Source organism: Diceros bicornis, chromosome 12 (assembly GCF_020826845.1).
Source record: "Diceros bicornis minor isolate mBicDic1 chromosome 12, mDicBic1.mat.cur, whole genome shotgun sequence".
NCBI lineage: Eukaryota > Metazoa > Chordata > Mammalia > Perissodactyla > Rhinocerotidae > Diceros > Diceros bicornis.
The window spans coordinates 18,639,594-18,666,230 of record NC_080751.1 but is presented as its reverse complement, the minus strand read 5'-3'; the positions used below and the strand labels follow the sequence as shown (position 1 = coordinate 18,666,230).

General features: G+C 40.0%; 1 protein-coding gene across 1 annotated transcript in view; it reads left to right on the top strand.

The window, feature by feature from the left end:
* Window positions 1-25,774, top strand: part of ANXA4 (annexin A4) — a 63,205-nt gene extending 37,431 nt beyond the window's left edge. Inside the window, exons 4-13 of the mRNA XM_058551032.1 lie at window positions 1,553-1,647; window positions 4,174-4,287; window positions 5,113-5,203; window positions 7,492-7,571; window positions 9,663-9,719; window positions 15,620-15,713; window positions 17,995-18,090; window positions 18,675-18,733; window positions 19,761-19,883; window positions 24,703-25,774. Of these exons, the coding sequence (XP_058407015.1) occupies window positions 1,553-1,647; window positions 4,174-4,287; window positions 5,113-5,203; window positions 7,492-7,571; window positions 9,663-9,719; window positions 15,620-15,713; window positions 17,995-18,090; window positions 18,675-18,733; window positions 19,761-19,883; window positions 24,703-24,762 (869 nt within the window). The 3' untranslated portion in view covers window positions 24,763-25,774. The remainder of the gene's footprint in view (window positions 1-1,552; window positions 1,648-4,173; window positions 4,288-5,112; window positions 5,204-7,491; window positions 7,572-9,662; window positions 9,720-15,619; window positions 15,714-17,994; window positions 18,091-18,674; window positions 18,734-19,760; window positions 19,884-24,702) is intronic.
* The last annotated feature ends 863 nt before the right edge of the window (window positions 25,775-26,637 follow it).

Genomic DNA, 26,637 nt, shown 5'->3' with positions numbered 1-26,637 from the left:
TCTGTGGGTCTGGCTGCCTGGTATCCTTTTGTGTGGGTATTTACAATAGTGAATGGGATATCATGGAGAGTCTCAAATGCCTTTGGTAAATCCAGCAGACCCGGGGGAGCCATTCCCAAGCAGAGGAGGGATACATTTTAGGAAAATGAATCTGGCAAGACTTTGGAAAGACCAAATAGGAGGTAAGATTACTAGTTAGCAGACTTTACAGTTATCTAAGAAGAGACCCCAAAATCCTGAATTGGAGTGTTAGTGGTAGGAATCAAAAAGAGGGGACAAATGTGAAAAAGATTTTAGAGTTAGATTTTGCATAACTTGGCAGGAAATTTGAATGTAGAGGAAGAGAGAGGGTAAAAAAACAAAGCTATTTTGAGGGTTCAAACTTGACTGACTGGAAGAAGGGTGGTGTCTCACAGAAACGGGGTGAGCAGAAGGTGATGGACCTTCTCCCTGCAGCTTAGAGTTTTGAAGGAGAACAGGATGGTTGTATCTATTACCCCCTTTTTTTCTAAGAGACCAGAAAGTAGGTACCTAAGATATGTAAACTTAAAGTTCTGTAGCTTCCTCCCTACACCTCACATTTTTCTGGATCTCTGATCATGCAAAGAATAACTCTGATAAATCTATATTTTTTCATTTCTCCCTGAAATGTTTCAATAGAATATCTTCGCCCCAAATAGTATAAACAATGAGGCAACAGGAAACTCACTAAACATGTGTGAACATCCAGCTGTTACTTAGACGAGGGATTTTGAAAATTCAGAATATGAAAAATCAGAATAAAGTCCTCCTGTAAAAGTTGATGCAAGAAACAGGCAAACAAAACTTAGGACACCTTTAATTTGTAATTCATGTTGTAAAGTTTTAATAGGATATCACATCATGAGAATTTGTTGGCAGTTATAAAAAGGGAACCATCTGAGATCAGGAGAGATAGCTTGGAGATGAAAAACACAATTACAGGTCTTAAAACGCGGTGAATGCAGTGAGCGGCCCATTTAAACCCTGCGAAGTGCCAAATCAGTGAATTAAAAGACGAGTTTGAATTGTTTCAAAACTTAGAGGAAATGATAAACAGATAAAAACGGGGAAAGAAAAGGCAAGAACATGGAAGATAGATACAAGAGATTCAAAAGACATTATAAGAATTCCAGAGGAGGGGAAAAAGCATGATCCCAGTCAACACTTAATGAGTATTTAGTAAGTTCTGGGCATTGTGCTAAGTAATTCACTGAATTGTTTTATTTAATGCTTGCAGCAGCCCTGCGGGGGAAAGTCCTGTGATCACTCACATTTATAGATAAGGAAACTAATGCCCAGAGAAGTTAACTATTTGGTTCAGTGGTAAACAGCTAATTAAAGAAGAGGCTAAGACTCAAATCTAGTGTCTGATTCCCCCCAAAATAGACAGACCCTCTGAACAAGAACCTCTTTTCTTAGAAAGCTCTCTGTGTGTGCTTGGGTTACTCCAGCGTCTGCAGAGGACACTGCAGACGTTTTTCTCATTCCTCTCTCGAATCGCACTCACTCACTGTCTCTGCTCCACCTCCAGGCACCGATGAAGACGCCATTATCAGTGTCCTCGCCTACCGCAACACGGCCCAGCGCCAGGAAATCAGGACGGCCTACAAGAGCTCCATCGGCAAGGTGGGCCCGGCCTCTCTGCTCCTTGTTGACGAGGGACCTGTCAGGCCACAAGGAAGCAGGGGCCTCTTCCCAATCTAGATTCCTGAAGTGGCCCTGTGTTTTTAAAAGATGGATCCTTTGCCTTGTGTAAAGATGTGTATTTTCTCCACTATCCTTAGCCAGAAGTGATGTCAGGGAACCCTTGATTCATAGAACTCAAAGCCAAGCGTGGTCTTTTCCCCCTCAAGTCCTCACAGGGACTTGGTTGTTGAATGGGCTCAACCACCACCCTTTCGAGCGCCGAGCAGGGCTGAGCTTCCTGTGTGGTTTCCCTGAGCCTGATCGCTTCTTTTAGGCCACTGTGGATGAAGATCCTCCGAACTGACTAAAATATTTAAATCCAGTTTGTTTTAAATAGGCTCCAGGATTTAGGGTCTATTCTGGCTCTTCCACATAAACCCATTGGTAGCATATATTCATGCCTTTGATGACCCTCAATTGAGGGACACCCCCTCAAATTCTAGAATGGGGCTTTCTGTGTTTGTGTATGTATATTTTAGTAGCTTATGCATTCAGAGGTGGTTCATTCACCATGTTTTCCTCTTCCAGTTTGAATCCCACACCCCTCAGGAACCCTCTCTCAGTCTCATCTTCAACGACTCACTTACCAGACTCATTCCACCCAGTCTTTCCACATGGCTGAAAACCTATCTCTGTGATTAGCGAGAATCTTTTTATTGAGGAAACATTATCAATGAGTGTCTCCAGGTCTCAGAGTACGGTAACTATGATAAGTGCTTCTATCCTCGAGATACTTTATAGCCAGTCAGACTGTGGCTGCTTCTCAAAGACAGCAATAAACTGCTGGGTGGGACAGGGCTGGCTCAGCTATTCCCCAGAGCATTCCGCAGCCTTGACTGGGCACCCCAGTAGGGAACAGGATTCTTCTGATCAGATTGCTTGTACTATCTTCTGGGTGTTGTAAACTCTTCTCCATCCCCGAAGAAATTTATTGAGCACAAATAACCATGAACATGCATGTGATGTGTGAACTGGAGACCTAAAGGGTGTTGCCACACACATTCGGATTGATTATCTAGCTTCAGAACTAAGCTAATCTGGTGGCAGTTTGTTAAGTTGACCAACATTAACAGATTACCTGAGCACTAATTTATTCATCCATTCATTCATTCATCCGCTATGTCTGGATGTAACATAAAAGTATGCACAATAGATTGAAATACAGTGTTATGGAATCAGGTTTGTGGGAATCAAAGATCTGGACTTGAGTAGCAACTTAGCTCCTTATTAGTTGGTTGATCTTAAGCAGGTTCCTAAACTCTCTGACCTGTTCTCAGAGGAAATGTGAATAAATGTCTTTAGTATTTGGTCCTTTGTCCAGATAATTACATTTCTTTTTAGGAAGTGAGCCTTAAGAAATAATCATGAGGGGCCAGCCTGGTGGAGTAGTGGTTAAGTTCACGCACTCCCCTTTGGCAGCCTGGGGTTCGCAGGTTCGAATCCTGGGCGCAAACCTGTGCACCGCTCATCAAGCCATGCTGTGGCAGCATCCCACATATAAAACAGAGGAAGGTGGGCACAGATATTAGCCCAGGGCTAATCTTCCTCAGCAAAAAGAGGAAGATTGGCAATGGAGGTTAGCTCAGGGCTGATCTTCCTCACACACACACACAAAAAAGAAATAATCATGAACAATCACAAAGATACAACTGAACATACGTGTATTGAACAGCAGGAAAACAGAAGCGGGACTGGTTAAAATTATATTGCATCTACATATAGAAATTTCAGCAGCTGTTAAAAAATGTCATAGGTGAATATTGACTTGGAACATATTCAAGGTATATTGGTAAATGAGCAGATTCATTTAAGTCAGTGTCTACAAACTTTTTGATCTCAGAACCCTTTTACACTCTTAAATTATTGAAGACTGGTTTGGTGGGTTGTATCTATTGATATTTACCATATTAGAAATTAAAATTGAGGACATTTAAAAATATGTATTTCTTAACTTATTTGAGAAACAACAATAAACACATTACATGTTAATATAAATAATTTTTTTTATGAAAAATAGCCATGTGTTCCAAAACAAAAAAAATTTAGTGAGAGGATTTGCGTTGTTTTACATTTTGTAAGTTTCTTTAACATCTGGCTTAATGGAAGACAGCTGGATTCTCATATCTGCTTCTGTATTCAGTTTGTTGTGATATGTGGTTTTGGTTGAGTGTATGAACCAAATCTGGTCTCCTATGGACATATAGTTGGAAAAGGGAGGAGTATTTTAATAGCCCTTTAACATAATTGTAGATATGTCAAGTAACCTTTGGAAAACTCCACTGTACCGTGGTGATAGAATGACCATGTAAGGGCAAATAATGTCTTAGTGTTATTATAAAGATAGTTTCGACTTTGCGGGCCCCTGGAAAGTGTCTCAGAGACCCCAGGTGTCCCTGGACCACACTTTGAGAGCAGCTGGTTTAAGTTACTGTGGCAGTTAAGCGGAGCTGCTTTCTTGTGTTGCAGGACCTGATAGACGACCTGAAGTCGGAATTGAGTGGCAACTTCGAGCGAGTGATCTTGGGGATGATGACGCCCACCGTGCTGTACGACGTGCAGGAGCTTCGAAGGGCCATGAAGGTTTGTGCTGCTCCTCTCATGCTCTCAGTGCCACCAGTGCAAACGCTGAGGAGCTTTCTCAAGAAACTGTGACAGTGGCCATCTGAGAGTGGGGAGGGTGAGGTACGGGAGAAAGATTTTCCTTCATTTATGACAACTTGAAAACATGACATTACATTATAGCAATTGTAATTTAAAAATTGTTTTCCAGAAGTTATGGAAGCTTTTGCTGTTTCCTATGCCTCCAGGGGGAGTGATTATGGTTGTGCTTTTGGTGCAGTTCCAGAAACTTTCTTGTCGTGTTAGCTACTTTTGAGATATGAAACTATGATTGATACGTTGGGGGCCTCTCGTCTCCTGTGGGCCCAGAACTGGCAAAAAGGGTTCTCTCCCTCCCTAGATGCTGGATCCACTGTGCCCTGGCCCCAGGGTCTGCCAGTTTTAATGACCAAGTATGAAATTCAAATACAGTTACCCTCCTCAACCATGTCAATAAATACTCAGCCTCATGGAAGGTTCTGGGCTAGGCTCTTGCGTAAGCAAAGAGTTAACAGTCTTTGTCAGAAGATTCTGCCCTTCAAGGGAAAAGTGCAGAGAGGTCAAGGAAAGATTAAGTCCCCAGAGGGCAGAAACTTTCCCTAACCTGGCACATTAACCAACCAATAGTAACAGCCCATAAATGTTTGTTATTACTACTAATAATTATGGTAAACACATTGGAATTTGGGCAGAACAATTAAAAATTAGCAAATCCTGTTGCTAGATCCCTGAGAATTGTCTTCTGTGTCTGGGACTCAACTTTGTAAACTGGCTCATAACACCCTTTCCTCTGGGTTTCGTGTTTAGGGAGCTGGCACGGATGAGGGCTGCCTGATTGAGATCCTGGCTTCTCGGTCGCCGGAGGAGATCCAGCGCATAAACCAGACCTACCAGCTTGGTATGTAGCATCCTCAGTGGCCTGGCTGAGGTTTTGCTGTGATTTGAGAAGTAAACTAGCAGTAAACTAGACTCTCTTCGTAGAAACACTGACTGTGAGGGATCCTCAGTTCCAAGCTCTGCTTTCAGGCAGATCCCTGTCTAGACAAATGACTGTCTGTTGGCTTCTCAACACTTCTCAGGTGAAGACGCCTCTCTGCTTAGGCTCCGCAGTGCAGTGTTGTATTACCCTGAAAGTTGGCAAGTTGTTCCTTGTTACCAAGCAGAGAATCAAACATGCTTGTTCAAAAGTGGTGGCACCAGAGAATCCTAGCGTTCCAGGGAATGGCCTGGGGGTGCTGTCTGGCCCAACTTCTTACAGCCAGACTGGACCATATGTCCTCCAGCCTTCTCAGAATGATAGCCATTTACTCCCTTCTTAAAAATCTCCAGACGGGGCCGGCCCGGTGGCGCAAGCCGTTAAGTGCTTGCGCTCCACTGCGGTGGCCCGGGGTTCGCCGGTCCCCATCCCGGGCGTGCACAGACGCACTACCTGGCAAGCCATGCTGTGCTGGTGTCCCATATAAAGTGGAGGAAGATGGGCACGGATGTTAGCCCAGGGCCAGTCTTCCTCAGCAAAAAGAGGAAGGATTGGCAGATGTTAGCTCAGGGCTGATCTTCCTCACAAAAAAAAAAAAAATCTCCAGAGGATGATACATATGAAAAGCCTTTAAAACATACATGCCTTTTTGCCATGAGAATGTAATAAAAAAAATGCACAAAGGTTTAGATCCTGCAGTGTTTATTTATTTATTTTTTATTTTATTTTTTTCCCCCAAAGCACCAGTAGATAGTTGTATGTCATAGCTGCACAGCCTTCTAGTTGCTGTATGTGGGACGCGGCCTCAGCATGGCCGGAGAAGCGGTGTGTCGGTGCACGCCCGGGATCCGAACCCGGGCCGCCAGCAGCGGAGCGCGCGCACTTAACCGCTAAGCCATGGGGCCGGCCCTGCAGTGTTTATGTGATATTGTTTATATTAGCTAAAAATGTCCAACAGTAGCAGATTGGCTAAACAAAATTTGATGCACCCACACCATGGACTATTATGTAGTCATCAAAATGTGTATTGAAGGATATTATTAAATTACATTAAAATGGTATGGCATATGGATAAATGAAAAAAGACAAATCATAAAATAGTATGCTATGATCCCATATTTTTAGGAAAGAAGAATAATTGGTCCATGTGGGGAAAAATGAGGAAGGATATTCACCAAAATGTTGTCAATGTTTATTATTTTGGGGTGATTAGATTATTGTGAGTTTTTTATTTCCCCCTCCTTCATTTTACTTATTTGTTTTTTCCTAAGTTTTCTGTAGTAAACATGTAGTACTTTGGTAGAAAGAAAACAAAACAATAAGAGTTTTTTGGTAAGTGTTCAGAGCGGGAGATTCTAAACCTTGAGAGTTGGGTTCTAGCACCTGGATGCCCACGTCTGCTGAATGCAAGTCTTCTTCCCCTGAGGGCTGTGAAGGGTTGCAGCTTCTTTGGGGAAGCTCTCGAGCAAGTGATATGGCAGGGAAGGCACATGCTAGAATGTGGGCCTGACAGCGCCCTGCTTGTCCCCAAACACAGGTTCAGAAACTAGACTCTCTTTGCCTGTCTCTGTGCCGATCATCAGTTGCTGTTCTCTGTGTCACGTTCAGGAGAGACCCCTGGACAGTAGGCACCGTAGAGTGAGGATTACACCCAGCCTTCTCGACCTCCCATTTTTTTTTTTTTTTGTGAGGAAGATCAGCCCTGAGCTAACATCCATGCTAATCCTCCTCTTTTTGCTGAGGAAGACTGGCTCTGAGCTAACATCTATTGCCAATCCTCTTCCTTTTTTTTTCCCCCCTCCCAAAGCCCCAGTAGATAGTTGTACGTCATAGTTGCACATCCTTCTAGTTGCTGTATGTGGGATGCGGCCTCAGCATGGCCGGAGAAGCGGTGCGTCGGTGCGCGCCCGGGATCCAAACCCGGGCCACCAGTAGCGGAGCGCGTGCACTTAACCGCTAAGCCACGGGGCCAGCCCTCGACCTCCCATTTTAAGGAAGAGAAACATCTCGTTTCCACTGTAATTACAAACTAAGCTTATCTTGACCATTTTACCAGAGTTTAGTTTTTGAAAAACTGTGTGTGGGGTGAAAAACCTCATGAGGAGCTGCTTCAGCAAACAGGTTGGTCCTGGAGAGGACAGAAGGCTGTGGAGTGTGACACAGTATTGGGCAAGACTATTCTGATGTAGCTAATTTTACTCTTTTGCTAGAATACGGGCGGAGCCTTGAAGACGACATTCGCTCTGACACGTCGTTCATGTTCCAGCGCGTGCTGGTGTCTCTGTCTGCTGTGAGTGGCTCCCTCTGTCAGCTGCTTCTGATGGGGGTTGGGTTTTATTGAAATGCCTACTCCCTGTCCCCTTTTCCAGACTTGCTCATCCTTTCAATCACCCAAATGGGAATACTCCCCAGGTCTTTTTCTTGGGCCTCTCTGTTGTTTTATCTTCTCTCCTTTAGAGACTCGGGCTAGTCATATATGCCCAGTTGTTCTAATTTATATTTACAAGTACCTAATACATGCCAAGTAGCCTTATTACTCAGTGCATTGAGAATTAGGAAGATTTAGGAAGAGGCAGTTCCTGGGCTTTAAGAGTTTATTTTGTCATAAGGGAATATATCAAGTACGCAGGTTGCTATAATAAAGGCATGAAAAATAAGTGCCAAAGGAAAGGTACAGAGTAAAAGAAAGATTCAAGAAGATTTTGGTTGCAGAAACAAAGAAAAGACTTCATGACAGAGGTGCTGCTTCAGAGAGGACGTGGAGGGTTGCTAGGATTTCAGGAGACAGAGGTGTGGGTGGGTATACTCCAGGCAGGAGGAACAGCAAGAGCGAGCCAAGGAGGTAGGACACAGGAATATTCTGGGAAGAACTGGCTGAGCAGTTGGGCTGGTAATTCTAGGAGCAAGGTGGAAGGATGAACTGGGATTCTGTGTTGGGAGGAGTTTCCGCTTTCTTTGAAGAGCAGTAGGGAGCCCCTGAAGGTGTGGAGCAGTTGAGTGATGTGATTGGAACTGCATTTTCAGAAGAGTAATGTAATAGTGATGTGTAAGATGAATTGAACTAGAGGCTGGGAGACCAGGTAGGAAGTTACCTCCATATCCTCAATGAGAAATAAAGCAGGACTGGGCTAGCGTGGGAGCAGGGTGCCAGAAAAGAGAGGATGGGTACACAAGATATTTCACATGACTTCCCAGTTTTATCTTTATCCCTGCCCTCCTTCCTGAGTGCGAGACTCTCATTTCTCACTGCTATTGGATGTTTCCTTATGGACATTCTACCATTGCCTCGAATCAGTCCTCCTAAACTAAACCTGAACTCATTTTCCCTCCAAACCAGCTCATCTTCCTGACTTGCCTGTTTCTGTTAATTTTATTGCTCTTCTTCTGACAACCAAAGCAGAACCCCAGAAATCATCTCCAACTCCCACCTCGCTCTGTCTCTGATATTTACTTAATAATGCCAGCCTGCTTTTCTTATTTCCTATCCATTTTCTCTTTTCCTCTCAGATTTACCACTCTGCTGAGCCATGCATAGACTGTAGAATATTGAGACAGCATAGCAATAAAAATAGTCTAACAAACCAGAGTAGCCTTTTGTGTCACTCTGTAGCATTCCTTGAAGCCTTCAACTGTGCTCTCCCCATGAGCTGGTATTGGTGAAGGGTGGGGGCATTTTCATGTGCTCCTCAAGCCTCACTGCTGGCCCACATTCTCTCTTTTTTTTTTTAAAATAATTTTATTTATTTATTTTTCCCCAAAAGCCCCAGTAGATAGTTGTATGTCATAGCTGCACATCCTTCTAGTTGCTGTATGTGAGACGCGGCCTCAGCATGGCTGGAGAAGCGGTGCGTCGGTGCGCGCCCGGAATCCGAACCCAGGCCGCCAGCAGCAGAGCGCGCGCACCTAACCGCTAAGCCACAGGGTCGGCCCTGGCCCACATTCTGTTGATTCTCCTCTTTCCCAGTCCCTATTTGGCAGAAGTGATCAGTGTAGCTTTGCCAGTTAGGAAGGCCCGAGTCAGCTGGGAAGACCCAGGAATGGGAGAGGGGAGTGGGGGAGAGGAGGAGGCAGTAGTGGAGGGAGCGGTCAATAGGCAGCATTCATTCTCCTTCCCCTCTGCTGGCAGAGACACCCATGTAGCATTAGGGAGCCACACCGCGGCTCGCCCTCTGGTAATGTTCTCTAGGCGCAGATCAGAGCTGTGGGAATAATGCACATTCAAAAGACACCTGTCCTTTCTCCCTAGCCTGAAAGTGTGACCCCTAGTGGCATTCTGTCTAATGACCATGTGCTTTGGTTCCCAGACATTCTATCTTAACAGTGCCCCCCAGTCGTCATAGATACTCTCTTATTCTCTTTGGTTTGTTTCTCTTGTCCTCAGGGTGGCAGGGATGAAGGAAATTATCTGGATGATGCTCTCGTGAGACAGGATGCCCAGGTTAGTAGAACTGCAGCTTCTTTTTTCTCTTTTGCCAGTAAGACAGGCCTTAGTTGGGGGACACCTTCTTATATTTCAGTGTATATTGGCCAAGCTGGGAAATGTTATGAAAAAAAGATTCCTGCAGGTGACCTTGAATAGCAGAAGTTTCTTGCAGAAATACCTGGGGCTTGGGGGTGGCACAGGGTGCTTATCATTATATAAGCACCCCTGGATTCCAGATTTCTTGTCATTGGGACCATGGTGGTGTGGCCACCCCAGAGAACCATGGAGTGTCTTCTGAATCACTTGGAGGTGAAGGGACCTGCCTTTGCTTCGTTTACCTTGCATTTTTACTCCCCAAAGAGAACATTTGATAAGACCTGTGTAAAACAGCTTGGTAGAGTGTGTACCCTGTTGGGTAAAATTAATACCAAACCCCAAGAGGGGGTTGCTTTCCTGGTACCCAGCCCACTGATGGTTGCCTTGGCACCAACCGCTTGTCTATTTACTGTGGCCAGATAACACTAATAATAATAGCTAATAAAAAGTGAGTCCTTACCAGTTACCAAACACTGTTTTGAGCTCTTTATATGAAGTATGTCATTGAATCCTTGCAGTAACCCTATGAAGTAAGTATTGCTATCCTCATTTTATGGACAATGAAATTGAGACTCAGAGAAGTCAAGCTCCTTGCTCAAGTTTGCACAGATAATAAATGGCAGAACTGGGATTCTGCAGAACCCAGGCAATTTGGATCTAGACCTCGTATTCTTTACTAATATACAACCATAGAGAAGGATTGGTCCCATCCAGTATGTGAAGTATGAACCACTATGGATTCTGTAGGAAAGAACCTGTTGTTCTCACCAGAAGGAAGAGGAGTATGTATGTCATAAGAGCTTTGAAGACTCAGGGTGGCCCATCCCAAGCAGGAGATATAGGAAATTGCCTTTAATCCAGAAGCTTTGAGGAGGGAGAAGGTATTGAAAGTACTGGAACTCTTGGATGCTTATGTGAATTTCAGTTACCTCAAGGAGACCATTTTGGGGCATGCTGGAAAGGAGCCTCCTTTCCAGGTGAGTCCCAAATGAAATGAAAAGTCAGTGAGCAATTTATTCCTGAAACACTATATCCGCTGTCAAATTTGGTGGGCTTACTAGGTGCCAGGCATTGTGTTAATGACTTTACATTTTTTCCTTACAACAAATTGTGAAGTAGATATTATTACTTCTGTTTTATAGAATAGGAAACTGATGCACAGATTTACGTAACTTGTCCAAGATCACATAGTGCTGGAATTGGGCTCTTTGAACCCAGGTCTGTCTGATTTTTTCAAACCATGAAATTCAACAAACAAATATTTTTGGGCTCTTCAAGGAGCACAGTTCTCTTTGGAGGTGACCAGGTGAAAAGGTGCTCCCAAACAAGTTTGGGCTGGGGAAGTTGGACAGAGGAAACAGAACTCAGAATAGAGTTTTGCTGGATCCTCCAAGTCTTACCAAAAGGCAAGGAATTTAAGAACAACTCCAGCCAACGTTTCAGCTTTTCCAGGATAAGACAGTTGGAAAACCTTGTCAGTCTTTGCTCTTTTAACTTGCATCAGCAGCAAGGGAGCATTTGCAAACTTTGTATGTTATAGCTGGATTTTGATGTAGGAAAGTAAAGGAGTTTGAGATGAGAAGAGTGATCAGGGCAGGCGGAATTAGGTAGTAATTTCTTATAAAAGGTAGAAATTTTAAAATATAGAGAGGCTATTATCTAACAAGTCCAATTTTACCTATTCTTGGGATGAAACTTGCGCTCAAGGAAATAATAGGTAATGTTCAGAATTCCTACTTTAAAAAGAAATTCATGATATATTGAAACTACATTACAAATGCCCTTCAGAGTTTTTGCTAGAAGATGACACATTTGATTCCCTTCTTCTGAAAAACGAATAAACCAGGAAATATAAAAATAGGGAAAAATAGGGAAAAATCTGCATCAACACTGGAAGCTATGGAGGAGGAGCATTAAAATGCCAGAGGGGCAGCTGACCTGGGCCAAGGAAGCAGGAGGGCCATTCCTGCCCCAGGAAAGAGGCTCAGCCTCCCCACCGCCCCCTGCAGCTGGAAGCAGGCACAGCGGCTTCACGCAAACAGGAAGAGACTCCTCAGAGAGGAATTGCTGTCAGCTGCCCTCAGGGGACAAGTAACAAGCACTCCTGCTTGAAATTCGTCCAGATGAAAAGTGAGGAGCTCCAAGAAGAATCCACCCATCTTGTTCTAGGGGGAAAAAGCAGATCTGGATAGACTGCTCATCATTTACAGATGAATGAGCATGAAAATCAACAAATCCTCAGCTCAAACACTGTGTGGCCTATGAACAAACTGAGACACAGAGGGAGGCAGACGTGGCCAGACCGTAAGAGACAGATTTCAGATTGCTTTGGACCCTAAAATAAATGAGAGAAAAATGGATTTTAATTAAACAAGAACTAAAAAAAAGAAGATGCAATGAGGAAATAACAGAGGTGAAAATGGAGCTGGATGAAGGGAAGCAGAGACAGAAAAGGGAGCTAGATGAATGGAGGAGAAATGTTCTTGGGTGAAACAAAGAAAAAACAATTTTAATGCCTATCAGAAGCAGGAGTGATCAGAAATGACATTGCTGAAAACGGAATCGTTGTTGTGGAAAGCAATGCTGAAAAAATCTCCAGAATTCAGAAGAAAAGGGCAAAGTGATCAGAGAAGAGGAGGAATGTAGAGGAAAGACGATGGAGATTAGAATCATGACAAAAAGCGTGTGGACAAACTTGCCCTGATCTATATTTAAATTTAAAATAAGTGTAAAAATAAATTAAGGCCTGTGGTCCTGGTGTAAAAATAGAGAGAAACCAGTGGAATGATTAGAAAGTTTAAGAACAGAACCAAGCCTGTGTGAGAATACACAGGTAGCATTTCAAATCAGTGAAATACAGATTACTTACTCAGTGGAGCCGGGACAACTGCCAACCGTTGGGTGAGAATAAAGTTAGATCCCTACTTTCCCCTCACATCATAATGAATTCCAAGTAGACTGAAATCTTAATATAAATAAATGAAGTCAGAAAGATACTGTAATAAAGAATAGTTAAATATTTTTCTAATCTGGAGCTGGGAAAGGATTGTGTATGCATGACACAAAAGGCTGAAACCATAAAGGAAAACGATTGCTCGTTTTGGCTACATTAAAAAACATAAATTGGGGCCGGCCCGGTGGCGTAGTGGTTGTTCACACGCTCCGCTTCGGCAGCCCGGGGTTCACAGGTTCAGATCCCGGGTGTGTACCATCGCACCGCTTGTCAAGCCATGCTGTGGCAGCATCTCATATAAAGTGGAGGAAGATGGGCACGGATGTTAGCCCAGGGCCAGTCTTCCTCAGCAAAAAGAGGAGGATTGGCCGATGTTAGCTCAGGGCTGATCTTCCTCAGCAAAAAAGAGGAGGATTGGCAACAGATGTTAGCTCAGGGCTAATCTTCCTCACACACACACAAAAATATATGAATTGTTTTAACAATACCACAAACAAAATTAAAGTTTCAACTTATGTATAATAAACTTAACATTTATTTAAAGAGATTTTATAAATAAATAATATGGTTAACTCTGTTATTGATAAATCAAAACTATTGTTTTGATACTATGAATAAGAATGCCCCAGTTTTTCTGAAAAATGGACAATGGACATTAACAGTTAACTCAAATGGCAAATACACAAAAAATGTGCAACCTCACTAGTTATTAAAAAAAAATTAACACAAAAAGATACCATTTCCTAAGCATTATTAAAAAGGTTACTCTTGTCAAAGTCATTTTTATGATGTTTTACAAAAGTATCATTCTGTGACAGGTGGAAAGTTGGTTCTCTACCCACATGTTCTAGTTACTATTGCTGTGTGACACACCACCTCCAACTTAGTGACCAAACAACCACCATTTTAGTATGCCCATGGATTCTGTGACTCAGGAATTCAGACGAGGCACAGTGGGGATGGCTTGTCGCTACTCTGTAACGTCTGAGGTCTTAGCTGGGAAGACTTGGACAGCTGGAGGTGACTCAAAGGCTGGGGCTTGGAGGCTCCATCACTCATGTGTCTGGTGTCTGGGTTTCTCTGACTCAAGGCTGGGCTCACCTGGGACTGTTGAAAGGATCTCTTCCATGTGGCCTCTCCAGGTGGCTTGGGCTTCCCAGAGCATGGCTGCTGGATTTCAAGAGGGAGCATCTCTAAAGCCAGCATTGCAAGAGAACTGACCTTTTGTGACCTAGCCTCAGAAATCAGTGTCACTTCCACCATAGTTTATTGATTGAAACAGTCACAAACCTACTGAGATTCAAGTTTGAGAAGCACTGAATTAGATGAACCATCCTGCCCCTCCAGCTTTAAAATTCCATGATTCCATGAATGACTCCAAAGCAGTGAGGGAATTAGAGAAGTGAAGAAACAGATGAGTAGATGGAAGCAAGCCCAATAAATGACAAAATGTGTCAGTTAAGGTCATTTTGAGAAATTTAATAAGCCAGCTGCTGATTATCGATGAACAGTAGGGTTTTTACAAAAAGAATTTTTAAAAATTTTTTTATAAAATACACATAACATAAAATATACCATCTTAACCATTTTTAAGTGTTAAGAACTTAAAATCTCCAGAATTTTTTCATCTTGCAAAACTGAAAGTCTATACCCATTAAACAACTCATGTCCCCCTCTCCCTTGCCCCTGGCAACCACTATTCTACTTTCTGTTTCTATGGGTTTGGCTACTCTAGATGCCTCATATAAGTGAAATCATGCAGTATTTGTCTATTTGTGACTGACTTATCTCACACAGCATAATGTCCTCAAAGTTCATCCATGTAGTAGCATGTATCAGAATTTCCTTCCTTTTTAAGGCTACATAGTTTCCCATTGTGTGTATACCATATTTTGTTTATCCATTCATACATCAATGGACATTTTGGTTGCTTCCAGCTTTTGGCTGTTGTGAATCATGCTGCTATGAACACTGGCATACAAATATCTCTTTAATATCCTGCTTTCAATTCTTTTGGGTATATACCCAGAAGTAGTATTGCTGGATCATATGGTAATTTTAATTTTTTGAGGAACAGCCATACTGTTTTCTATAGCAGCTGCATTATTTTACATTCTCACCAACAATGCACAAGGGTTCTAGTTTCTCCACATCCTCACCAACACTTGTTATTTTCTGTTTTTAAAAAAATTTTTATAGCAGCATCCTAATGGATGTGAGGTGATATGAACAATAGTTTTGATTTATCAATAATATAGTTAAAGTGACAAGAATCAATTTCTTATATTCCTATCTGGTTGGAATATAAGCAATTACTAATGGGGTTCTGATTCTACTGTGAGACCTTCTGTGGCCTCCAGCAAATTATAGATCCTTCTAGATCAGTGTTGTCCAATAGAACTTTCTGCGATGTTGAAATGTTCTACATCTGTTATTGTCTAGTACGGGTAGCCACTTGTGACATGTGGCCACTGAGCACTTGAAATGTGACTAGTATGACTGAGGAGTTGAATTTTAAATTTTATTTAATTTTAATTCAAACTTAAATAGCTACATGTGGTTAGTGGCTGCTGTATGGGACAGCCCAAGTCTAGGGCATTCCTTTTAGCTCTTAAGATAGAACCACGTTGTCTGCGTAGAGGGGGCTGCTGGTGTTTGCCCTAACTCTCAAGGAGATATTATAGGATCCCATTAGTAGCTAAGGAAAAACCCTGAGTCATTTCCATTCACTGCCAACACCACTTCCACCCCCATCACCAACAAGATAAAACTAAGCCAGCTCAGCTCTTTGAAGTTCTGGAAATATTTGCATATGTCCTGGCACCTTCTCTGTGGTGTTTCAAACTTGTGCTTTGTTTGGCTTCAGGATCTGTTTGCGGCTGGAGAGAAGAAATGGGGGACAGATGAGGTGAAATTTCTAACTGTTCTCTGTTCTCGGAATCGAAATCATCTGTTGCATGGTAAGGCGCTTGCTTCATCTTCCAAAGAAACTGTTTGAAAGACAGTCAAAATTATTGCCCGTAATTAATTGATAACCTTTTCCCCATGGTACAAAGAACTGATTGTACTGAACGGTCTTAGATATTTTACTTTGGAAATGTGTGAGTGCAGCTTTGTGCACAAAGGCCAATTTCTGAAAGATTAATTATGAATAATTATCAGATATACAATGTATTCACAGAATTTTGGCATTCCTGTTTGTAGGAAACCGACCTTCCTAATCAGTCCTTTTTCTAAAGCATCCCATTTAAATTTAGTTAGAAATTAAATTTAAGAAAAAATCTTCAGTACTTCAGTGAGCAATAAAACAGAAATATTGGTTGACATTTATTCCTATTTAACATCCAAGTTGTAAAGGTAATAGCAGAGATTTCTTTAGGGGGTATGTTGCATAAGATGAATAGTGGATAATTTCAAATTTTATTTCCCATGTGTGATGTTTCTAATTTGCTTCTGATAATGCTAGTCTTTGTAATGTGCTTTTAAGTTCTTTGGGGAAAAGATACTATCTATACAATTGTAGCATATTTGTTGTCAGGTTTATTTTCTTCCTGTAAACAGCAATAGGGTTTAATAAGACATTTCATCTGTATCATACTTTCGTAAACCCACCATGCCCTTATAATCACACACAATTTACAAAGCTTGTGGGAAAATTAAGAATGAATTTGCTAAATCGAAAACATAAAGTAATTGAAAAGTACAACACATTTGGAGGTTGCAGTCATTTCACATATTCCACAGTGACAAGACATAGATGATTACTCCTGTTAATAAATGCATGGGCTTCATGCACCAACTTCTGACTCAGCTCCTTATTTCTTTGCCTTCCCTTCTGCGATTACTAATAACACAAATCTCCCCCTGGTGGCATATCTCAAGAACTGCAGGTCCTCAGAAGCCGATTTCGTGCAAATACATTTGGAACAATTTTCGCTTCCAGATACAAGTCAGTAGTTCAGCAATTATAAAATACTATCTCTTTGTAAGCCATTTTAAGCACTATTTGGATAAAGAATACTTCATAATTTTCTTACCAACCAACAATAAGAGTAAGGATTCACAATAACGAAGGTTTTGTTAATAGTTATCTTCTAGGTGCAGTGCTAAACGTATTATAAGCATTGTTTTTTGCAACATCCTAATGGAGCAGCTGTTATTCCTCTATTTTATAGTGGAGAAAACTGAGGCTTAGAAAGTGTGTCAATTAGATTTTTCGATTCCAAGCAATATACACTGACTCTAACTTAAGTAAGAAACAAGGAAATAATATAGAATGGGACGAGAGGGCAAATGGAAGATACTGTGGTGGCTCACTGAATTGAAGGAAGAGCTGAACAACTCCAGGAAGAACAAAAATCAAGGCAGTTCTGGGGATCTCAGTAGAAGGGTATCATGGATTTTATTTCTAAGGCAGAGTTTCCCAAAGTCTGGTGTCCATTCTTGAACCCCTACTTCAGACTGGCTGAGTTGGTGTCTCTGAGAGTGACACCCAGGAGGTCTGACAGGCTTCCCAGGTGATTCTTATATTCTCTGAGGTTAAAGATGACTCAGTGCCTTTGGCTATCCCCATGATCTGCTCAATTAAAAAATTCCCAGGAGGGTAAGACTGATTGGCCCTGGTGGGGTGAACTGATCACTTGTTTGGTAGACCTTATGGTGCATGGTGTGGGGCAGGGGTGTCCCAGGATTGACATTTGGGTGAGGCAGCACCCCGAAGAAGGTGATGTTAAGAAGATAAATGAAACAGATATCCACTCTAAGAAGGCTCCAAAAGGAGGCAAGAGAGGAAAACATGTTCATCACATTAAAAAATACTTGGCAAAAATGCAAAAAAATTATGTTAAAGTCTATTAAAAGATGCAACCAGCTGTTATGAAATATGACTCAGTTTTGAAGAGGTTGAATTGTTCTAATTTTGATGAGCCAAAAGGAAAATTAAGGAAACAATGAGAAAAGCAAATCCCTCCAGAGGTTATCTCTATTTTATGTGTGAGAAAACAGGGTCCCAGATAAGGGAAGGGACTTGCCTGATGAGTGTTCCTTACTCGTCTCCTTCGGCCCATTCCACTTGCCCTATGTCTCTTGGGTTCTCACTCACATTGCTAATTAGTTTCCTCTTGAAATATGCCAAAGAATACATGGTGTGGTCTAGTTGAAAGATACTCATTCTCTCCATAAATTTTAGTTTCCTTTATTCTTTTTTTATTATCTATTATGCCATTTTGTTATTGTTTGTAGTGTTTGATGAATACAAAAGGATATCACAGAAGGATATTGAACAGAGTATTAAATCTGAAACATCTGGTAGCTTTGAAGATGCTCTGCTGGCTATAGGTAAGCTGGTAGGGGGTGGGGAGTGGAGAAACAAATGTCTGTAGACTTTTCTCCTTGTTACCAGTTTATTGTCATGGGGATGTAGAATTTTTTTTCAGGGATAAAAAAATTGTTCACTCATGATGTGTTCCAGAATTTTAAACAAGAAATATTATATACAATCTGATTGTTATTGTACCACGTGGTTTTGTATATTTTATATCCTCTGTGCCTTTATATTTCAGTATATGGGAAAGATAATCCTATACTAGCTTCATCTTGCAAGCCTGAATGCTTAGAACTAATAACTGTTTCATATGGTAGAGATAGGAATCATTTTGAAACTATATGCTGCCTTTTGCTTTATAAAATGGCCTTTATTAATTACTTCTCCAGGAACTTGACAATAAATTGAGGATACTTTCCATCTGTGAAAATGTTTTCAGCATAGCCTGTGTTAATAAAACATTGTTTGGCTAAAATTTTTCTGACAAAGCAATCAAGAAATAACTACTAAATGCCTTGTAGAAACAGGAAACAGCTGTCACTTTTTTCTCATGGATTTTATCTGTAATCTTTTCATTTCTTTTTTTATGTCTTGACAGTAAAGTGCATAAGGAACAAATCTGCATATTTTGCTGAAAGGCTTTATAAATCTATGAAGGTAAATAGCCTCATTTTTAGCATCTGAATGACTCTGACATGTCTTGTGTCCATCTTCTTTGCTTACTAATATCCCCCATTCAAATTAGCCAAAATCAGCCTGAGATATTCAATTCATCAGATACTTCATTGAGTGCCTGCTAATAATAACACTAGGTAATATTGAATACTTATAATGTGTGAGCACTGTACCTAATGCTTTGTATGTGTAGATTAATTTTATCCCCACAACAGCTCTGTGAGGCAGGTACTGTTATCAGCCCCCATTTTACAGATGAGAGAACTGAGGCATGGAGAGGCTATGCAATTTCCCCAAGGTCCCCAGTGAGGAAGCAGTGGATCAGGGATGCAAACACTGGCAGTCTGGCTTCAGAACCCAGGCTCCTAACCATGCATTGTACTCTGTGCAAGCACCGTTGCTGGGAAGCATGGGAGGTGCAGGAAAGATCAAAAAGCAGTCCTTGCTCACAAAGACCTTCTAGCCTTGAGGGTAAGGTAGGTACGTGCAAAACACCAATAAGAACAAAACAAAATGTAGGACAGTAGTCGAGGATCCAAATATTAGAGGAACACAGAGGAAAGGCTATTTTTTTTTCAATATTTGTTTGTTTAGGAGGTGAGGATCTGAAAAGAACATATAAAGATGCTGGTATATTTGAGCAGGATCTTAAAGGAAGTTTTACATCAGAGGATTTTACATGGTAGGAAGGAGGGGAAGGCTGGGGAGGGAAGGATGACATGTGGAGGAATCATTGCAGGTGAGGCAGGCAGGCTGCAGAACACCAGGTATGTCCCTAGAATGGCAGAAAGCAGTCTCCTCTGGTCAGAACACAGAGTGTTGGGGGAAGTGAAGTTGTGGAGAGCCTTGAATACCGTGGTGAGGAGCGATATTCCACGGCCTCTACACTTGTGGCACAAAGGACATCATCAGGAGAGACATACTTACTCTTGCCTTGATAGACTTAAGATGAGCACTGTCTGAAAACCAGCTAGGCTTTGAGACGCGGGGATCTTGTTTTCTTCCCTAGGGCTTGGGCACCGATGATGACACCCTTATCAGAGTGATGGTTTCTCGAGCAGAGATTGATATGTTGGACATCCGAGCAAACTTCAAGAGGCTCTATGGAAAGTCTCTGTACTCCTTCATCAAGGTAAGTCACGGGAGGCTTACTCTGGCCCAGGGGAAAGCTCTGATGAAAGGATGGGGTTCTGGGCTAGGTGTTTAGACACTTCTTATCTTATCCTTCTTGGCAGATATCACTTCCTTTAAAGATGGTCCTCTAGTTCAGAAAATTCCGGTCTCTGTCCTTTCGCACAGATGTTTTGATCTCTGCTAGGTTAGGAGCTGGAAATGTTTGCTTTCTAAATATAGTAATTATTTCATGTTGACCGCAGACAAAGATTATATTTTAATGAATACTTTAAGAGTACTGTTTCCTTGTCTACCTGCTCACAATGAAAGATAAGCAGCTGAAGCAGTCATCTAGGACCCTATCCAGGGCCAGCTGAGGTCTGCTGAAAATATGGGAAAGCATGTTAGTTATCTTAAATAGCTTTTCTTTACCCGGTGTCAGACTTCTAGGAGTCCTAACATGGCATGGGAGTGACGAGAAATGATTCGCATCCCTCCAGAGCCCTTATTCCTGGGATTTTGCTTCTTGAAGAAGCCAGAAGGTCTCATGAATATGAAGCCAAGACCCATTTCCGTAGAAGTTGGTGTTGCATGCACAATAAACTTCAAATCAGGATTTGATCTGTGAATTAAATATTCTGAATCCTAGTCATAGCTTGGAGGGGTATAACTATTAGGTGATATGAGCTGCAGAGTTTGTTACTATGCCTACAAGCCATTCAGGAATTTGTTTCTATTTCTGTAGAGTCTATGAGGTAACTTTATTTTGCAGAGCTGAAATATAGCTAGCTGTAAGTAAAATACTTTTAAGATTCAAGGATGACCATAAATGAAGTTATAGGAAAATATATTCATAACATGTACTATAGGATTAATATCCCTATATGAAGAACTTCTATAAATCACTAAGAAAAAGGAGAAAAATCCAAAAAGAAAACATGCATTTCACGAAAGATGAAACACAAAATGGACAATAAATATTTAGAATGTCTAATCTCACTAATATACAATGAATTGCAAGCAGAAACAAATCGTCATTTTTCACCTAATACCTTAACAAAGTTTAAAGAGATCATAATCAGCATTGAGAAGTGCCTGGGGTAAACTCACCATCTCTTATACAAAGACTATAAACTGGTCTAACCTTTCTGGGTGGCAACTTGGCAATAAATATTTAAAAAATAAACTATAACTATTACTGAGCTATTATATGTTTAGGAATTTCTTTAGAGAAAATAATAAAAATGCACTAATCTACAGAATGGGAGAAAATATTTGCAAATCATATCTGATAAGAGTTTACTATCTAGAATATATAAAGAACTCCTACAACTCAATAACAAAAAGACAAACAACCCAATTAAAAATGACAGAGGGGGCCGGCCTGGTGGCGCAAGCAGTTAAGCGCGCCCGCTCCGCTGCGGCGGCCCGGGGTTCACCGGTATGGATCCTGGGCGCGCATGGATGCACTGCTTGTCGGGCCATGCTGTGGTGGCGTCCCATATAAAGTGGAGGAAGATGGGCACAGATGTTAGCCCAGGGCCAGTCTTCCTCAGCAGAAAAAGAGGAGGATTGGCAGATGTTAGCACAGGGCTGGTCTCCTCACCAAAAAAAAAAAAAATGACAAAGAATTTGAATAGACATTTCTCCAAGGAAGATAGACAAATGGCCAATAAGCACATGATAAGATGCTCAACATCATTAATCATTAGAGAAATGCAAATCAGAACCACAATGAAATACCACTTCACACCTACCAGGATGGCTATAATTTAAAAAAAAAAACAAAAACAGGGCCAGCCCCGGTGGCCTAAGTGGTTAAGTTCAGCACGCTCTGCTTCGGCGGCCCAGGTTCCGTTCCAGGCACAGACCTACACCACTCTGTTAGCAGCCATGCTGTGCTGGCAGCCCACATACTGAAAAAAAAAAAATAAAGGAAGATGGGCATGGATGTTAGCTCAGGGCAAGTCTTCCTCAGCAAACAAAACAAAAAACCAAAACCAAAAACAGAAAATAACAAATGTTGGTGAGGATGTGGAAAAACTGGAACCTTCATATATTGCTGGTGCGAATGTAAAATGGTGCAGCCACTGTGGAAAACAGTTTGATGCTTCCTCAAAAAGTTAAACATAGAATTACCACATGACCCAGCAATTCCACTCCCAGGTAAATACTCAAAAGAAGTGGAAACAGAGACTCGAACAGATACTTGTACACCAATGTAAACATTATTCATAATAGCCAAAGGGTGGAAACAACCTAAGTGTCCATCAACAGATGAACAGATAAACAAAATGTGGTACATACATACATAAAAAGGAATGAAGTTTCTGATATGTGGATAAATCTTGGAAACGTGTTCAGTGAAATAAGCCAGACACAAAGGAACAAATACCGTATGATTCTACTTACATGAAATATTTAGAATAGGTAAATTCATAGAGACAGAAAATAGATTGGAAATTAACCAGGGGCTAGGGGAAGAGGAGAATGGGAGTTATTGCTTAGTGGTTACAGAGTTTCTAATTGGGGTGATGAAAGGGTTTTGGAAATAAATAGAGATGATGGTTACGCAACAATGTGAATGTAATTAATGCCACTTAAAAATGGTTAAAATGGCCAATTTTGTTTTATATATATATTTTTTTACCACAATAAAAAAAATCTATGAAAGAATTTGAATAAAATTGTTTCATGAAATGTGAAAAAAGTACACTAAATATTATATTTTCATCATAGCATTATTTCTATTTATATTACTTTATATGATTTATAATTGTATAAATGTTATACATTTATAGTATATAATTTATTATGTATTATTATTATTATTTTTGTGTGTGTGTGAGGAAGATCGGCCCTGAGCTAACATCTGCCAATCCTCCTCTTTTTGCTGAGGAAGACTGGCCCTGGGCTAACATCTGTGCCCATCTTCCTCCACTTTATATGGATCGCCGCCAGAGCATGGCTTGCCAAGCGGTGCGTTGGTGCACCCCCGGGATCCAAACCGGCAAACCCCGGGCCGCCGCAGTGAAGCTCACACACTTAACGGCTTTTGCCACCTGGCTGGCCCTGTATTATTATTTTTATTAACCAATAAGGGATGACTCAAATAAATTGTGGAAAATCTATATGATCTAATACTATTCAGATACTAAAATGATGGGGTACAAAAATATTGATTGGCTTGTGGAAACATCACTATAAATATATTTACATTATATGTTTGTATATATGTAAATATGTAAATATATGTGTTTTCACACACTCACACAACACTGGAAAAGATTAAAAATAAAGAATACATTGCCCATTCAATGACAATTGCCAAAAGGAGAAGAATAGAAATATAAAATATGTAAATAATCAAAAAATGACAGAACTAAGATAAAAATATAAATTATGATAATAAACTCTTAAGTTAGGTAAAAATATAAAATCCTACTCCATGCTGTTTATAAGGAACAACTTATATAGTGACATGTAAGAAGCTTAAAAAAAAACCAGAGAAAAGAACATTTGACAAATACAAAAAAGAAAGTAGGGATTGCACTATAAGTAAAAAGAATTTACGGAGAAAAAGCATTAAATAGGAAAAAGTGGATCACTTTATATTGATAAAGGCAACAATTCACAGCAAAGGTTAAATTGTCAAGAAACTTTAGATGCCAAATAGTATTGCATTCAACTAACTAAATAAGAAACTTGAGGCTCCAAAAGAAGACATCAGCGGAAATACTATGCTAGATAGACTTGAACACATCCTTATTTCTTGTCAGATCAATGAGACAAAGTATAAAGAAGGATATATTAAGATTTATTTTAATAGATGTATATCAAACTTCGAATCCTATAGACAGAGATTCCATCTTTTCTAGTGCCCATGAAGCACTAACAAAAATTGATCTATAGGTTAGACCATAAAAAATTCTATGTAGAAATTATAGCACCTTTCTGAAAGGCTGTTTTGAACCCATATTAAAAAGCTTAAGGGCCAGCCCCGTGGCTTGGCGGTTAAGTGCTCCAGCTCCACTGCTGGCGGCCCGGGTTCAGATCCCGGGCGCGCACCGACGCACTGCTTCTCCGGCCATGCTGAGGCTGCGTCCCACATACAGCAACTAGAAGGCTGTGTAACTATGACGTACAACTATCTACTGGGGCTTTGGGGGAAATAAATAAATAAATAAAATTTAAAAATAAATAAATAAAAAAATAAAAAGCTTAAGAAAATGCATGATCATTAATCTGGTAATTCCCATTTTGTGAAAATTCATCCTGAATAAATCATCAAGAAAATGCACAAGAATTTAACTGTACTATGCTTAATGCAGCAGTATTTATAATAGTGAAAAATTGGAAACAACATAAATATCCAGCAGTGGGGAGGGTGATCAAATAAATTATTTTACCCATGTACAATGGAATATTCTGTAACCATTAAAGAATGATGTTGTAGAAGAATATTTAATAAATTAAAATAGGGAAATAGGCTATATTAAGTAAAAAAGCAGAATACAGAAGAATACTACCACCCCATCACATGGGAATCTATATGCATAGAAAAAAGTCTGGAAGGATACGCACAAATCAAAATGCTAAGAATAGTAATCTCTAGATGGTGGAATTATGGATGATTTTTATGTTCTTTTATGTCTTTATTTTCTACATTGAACAAGTATTATTTTTGTAATAAAAAATAACAAATGTTATTTTAAAAAAAAAAAACCTCTCTGAGAAAAATCCAGACAAGATTGAAAAAGTTAACCTAGATGACTTTGAGCTGTATTCCCTTTTAAAACCCATTAATCTGAATGTAACTTTGCTTCCTTTGCCCCCAGGGTGACACATCCGGAGACTACAGGAAGGTACTGCTCATTCTCTGTGGAGGAGATGATTAAAATAAAATCCAGGAGGGATAAGAGGATTCCCAACTCTTGAATTTTTTTTAACTTCATTTTTCTACAGTGCTATTAGCATTATCTCAGAATGCTTATTTCCAATTAAAACGCCTACAGATGCCTCCTAGGATATACACTGTCTGTATTATTATTCATCTGTAATTACTCACTATGATGCTTTAAAGCTGTACTTGCATTTCAAGGCTTATAAAACCTAAAAGGAGATTTAAAATTAAAAATAAAAATGTACTCTTTTTGTTTCACAGAAATTGGAATATTTTAAATTATTTCATGTTTTCTTTTTTGGTGAAAAACTACTGAAGTGAAAGACTGGAAGACTGTTCTAAAATCACTTTTCTTCCCTAATTCTATTTTCAGAGTGGCTGGTAATTTCTTGATTTGGAATTGTGAGCATCTAGTCAGTAAGAATATCTATCCAGTTTGCTATTTTACATAGTCATAGTTTGAAAGCATCCACAAATCTCCTTTGTTTAGATTTTGTCTATAGCATTAGTTGATCTTTACTAAGTTTGGCATGGGAGACTTCCTCCATCACATTATATGTTAAGATCACTTACTCTCTCCAGGTTAAAGTATACCAAAATCACCAACTTGTCTGAACAAATTAAATTCTAAGTGGTTATACAGATCATATATGTCTGGTTACCAAACATAAATGCTGAACATTCCACAGTATTATGGTTAATGTCTTAATCCAGCTTGAAGATGGAGAAAAATAAGTGTCAAACTAGTATAAAACTGGTGATGGTGTAATGCTCTGAATTTACTTTTACTTAAAGGAAATTTTTTGTGTTAAAAATAATTTTTTAAATCATTTTCGATTTTGTTGATTTGTAATAATTTACATTTGCACTGTGCCTTTCAACTCTAGAATTGTTCTGAAGGTGTATTTGGATCTCATTCAAAAGTTCAGTTTGTATACAACATGGAAAAATAATTTTAATAAAACATGGTGCCTTTAAAATGAGGTATATTCTTTCTTTGACTGATTTTGCCACTTGTGAGTTATTTCATCCTAGACCCTGAAAGGAGATATTTTTGAAGGACTTGTGTTACTCAGTTTCTACTAGGAACTACAACATTAAGAAAAAAATAACATATTTAGTCTTTTGTGCATTTAGTGCTATAAAACTAATGTTCATGTATACTAAACACTACTTAATATAAAATAATGTATTCTTCAGAAATGAGTGATGCTCTCTGTTCTACTAAGTAGAACATTTATATAAAATAAGAGTATTAGTCTTTGTTCATTCTATAATATATACTGTATTTTGATGGGTGAAATATAAAGATTTGTTTTTCAATTTGTTTCTACTTGCCTATTATAAGTGCTTGAGCTATTGGTGAAAGCTATTTGCGTGAATACTTAAGTCATTCCAGTTAATTATAGGAAATAGTACTGCTGTTTTGATACCTACCTACCCAGAAGAGTATGGAATCTCTAAATCAACTTTAATTGGCTGTGGAAGCATTACAATTTTTTGGTTGTTTTGTCTTTCAATTATATATGACTTAGTTACAATTTTAAAACAAAATGCGTTTCTTGACTGGAAGCTTTCCAGAGGGCAGGATAAAGCTACCCTGGAGGAATGTTTATTATATTAAACAAGCATGACTTTGGAATATAACTATGAAGCAACTTTGTTTTTCTCTCCCACTGTCCATTTTACATTTCTTCATTGGGCCTAGTTCTTTGTCTTTAGATGAAAATTCTGAGGAGGATAGAGTTGTGACTTTCCAGGTCACTCTTAGGTTTTAAAAAGTCCTACTGTGCAGCCCCTTAAGTGTCTTTTCAGTAATTAATATGTCCAGTCAAAATTCCAAACTTGATTTACACTTGAGGCTTCTTCC